Source organism: Capsicum annuum, unplaced genomic scaffold (assembly GCF_002878395.1).
Source record: "Capsicum annuum cultivar UCD-10X-F1 unplaced genomic scaffold, UCD10Xv1.1 ctg76890, whole genome shotgun sequence".
Lineage (NCBI taxonomy): Eukaryota > Viridiplantae > Streptophyta > Magnoliopsida > Solanales > Solanaceae > Capsicum > Capsicum annuum.
This window is the reverse complement of record NW_025887234.1, coordinates 1-1,338: the sequence shown is the minus strand read 5'-3', so window position 1 is coordinate 1,338 and position 1,338 is coordinate 1. Positions and strand designations below refer to the sequence as shown.

Below are 1,338 nucleotides of genomic sequence, written 5' to 3'. Positions count from 1 at the left end.
CAATCCCCATATTTCTCCTTTTTACACTATCCCCCTCCGAAAAAAAACCTCTATATAAAGACGTAACTTAGGGTAGACTATCATACCATCTGAACAAAGAAAAAAAGATGAATGAAGGCGGCGAGAATGATTGTTTGATATGGGAAAATGATGAAGTGTGGTCATTTTTGAACTCCGACAATGGCCAACTAATTGGGAGCGGTGTAGAATTTGTGGGTGACAAGTTGCCAGATCCGAATTGGTCTAATACTTGTCAGGCACCGACTGCTGTTAAAGAGGTAGGCAAAGAGAGTCTTGGTGGTAAAAAAAGATGTCGATCCAATGAAAAGAAGGCAACTAATGAAAGTGGTGAACCAAAGTCTGGGGCGAATGGAGATGGAGGTAGAGAATCAGGTCATGAGCTGCACATAAGGACGGAAAGAGAAAGAAGGAAGAGGATGCGAAACATGTTTGAGGAACTTCAAACTTTGCTTCCTCATCTTCAACCTAAGGTAATTTTATTCCCTTCAATGACATACCCTTTTTTATCCAATATCCCATCGATCAAGCAAAAGAAACTAAAAAATTTATGATTATCTTAATTTTTTTCCCTTGTTTTTATTTTTATTGTCTTCCACAACATTAATAAATAATTCTAATCAACTTGTCCAATTATTATTCGAAAAATGAACATGAAAAAAATCTTTAGATCAAATAGAAACTTGTAAAATGATTTAAAAATTTACTTTTTTACTTTGTTTGGTTCTCTTTAGCAATTTGTATGATCTCTCTTTGAATTTGTGATATTTTTATTTCTCCAACCTTTCTAAATCGAGTAAATTTTTGGAAAATCTTTGTAGGAAGAAAATCAAGTTTCACATAGAATCATGTAACTTGATTTTTTTCTTATGGTATATATCCAACATCAAAGAACAAATATGATTTAATTTTTATATAACAAATGGAGTCTAAGAAGGATACACAGATCTTGTCTCTACCTTTATGGAGTAGAGGGATTATTTTTAATAAATCCTCGACTCAATCGGAATCAAGTCACTTGGGGACATACACATTCTTACTATTAATTTGTATGTACTTGTTAATTCCAAAATGGAATGATATGATGCACCAAAAAAAAAGAAAGAAAAAAACAATATAGAACTTCTGGTTTTTTCGCACATAGCTATATAAGATTCTACACTTTTTTAAAAAGAAAATTCTTCCCACTTCTCAACTAAATGCATAAAAAAAAAAGAAGTTTTCAACATATTTTGATTTTCATTCAAAATTTATCTACTCTTTATTAATCCGAATAATAATAAGATATTTGTATGTATTAATTTTATATTAATTCAACTT

General features: G+C 31.1%; 1 protein-coding gene across 1 annotated transcript; it reads left to right on the top strand.

The window, feature by feature from the left end:
- Nucleotides 1–107: 107 nt before the first annotated feature.
- On the top strand, nucleotides 108–491 carry LOC124894688 (transcription factor bHLH95-like; the record flags this gene model as incomplete). The annotated part of the gene is made up of 1 exon (XM_047405272.1): nucleotides 108–491. A coding segment is annotated over exon 1 (384 nt), but the record flags the coding sequence as incomplete, so codon positions are not given.
- Between the last annotated feature and the right edge of the window lie 847 nt (nucleotides 492–1,338).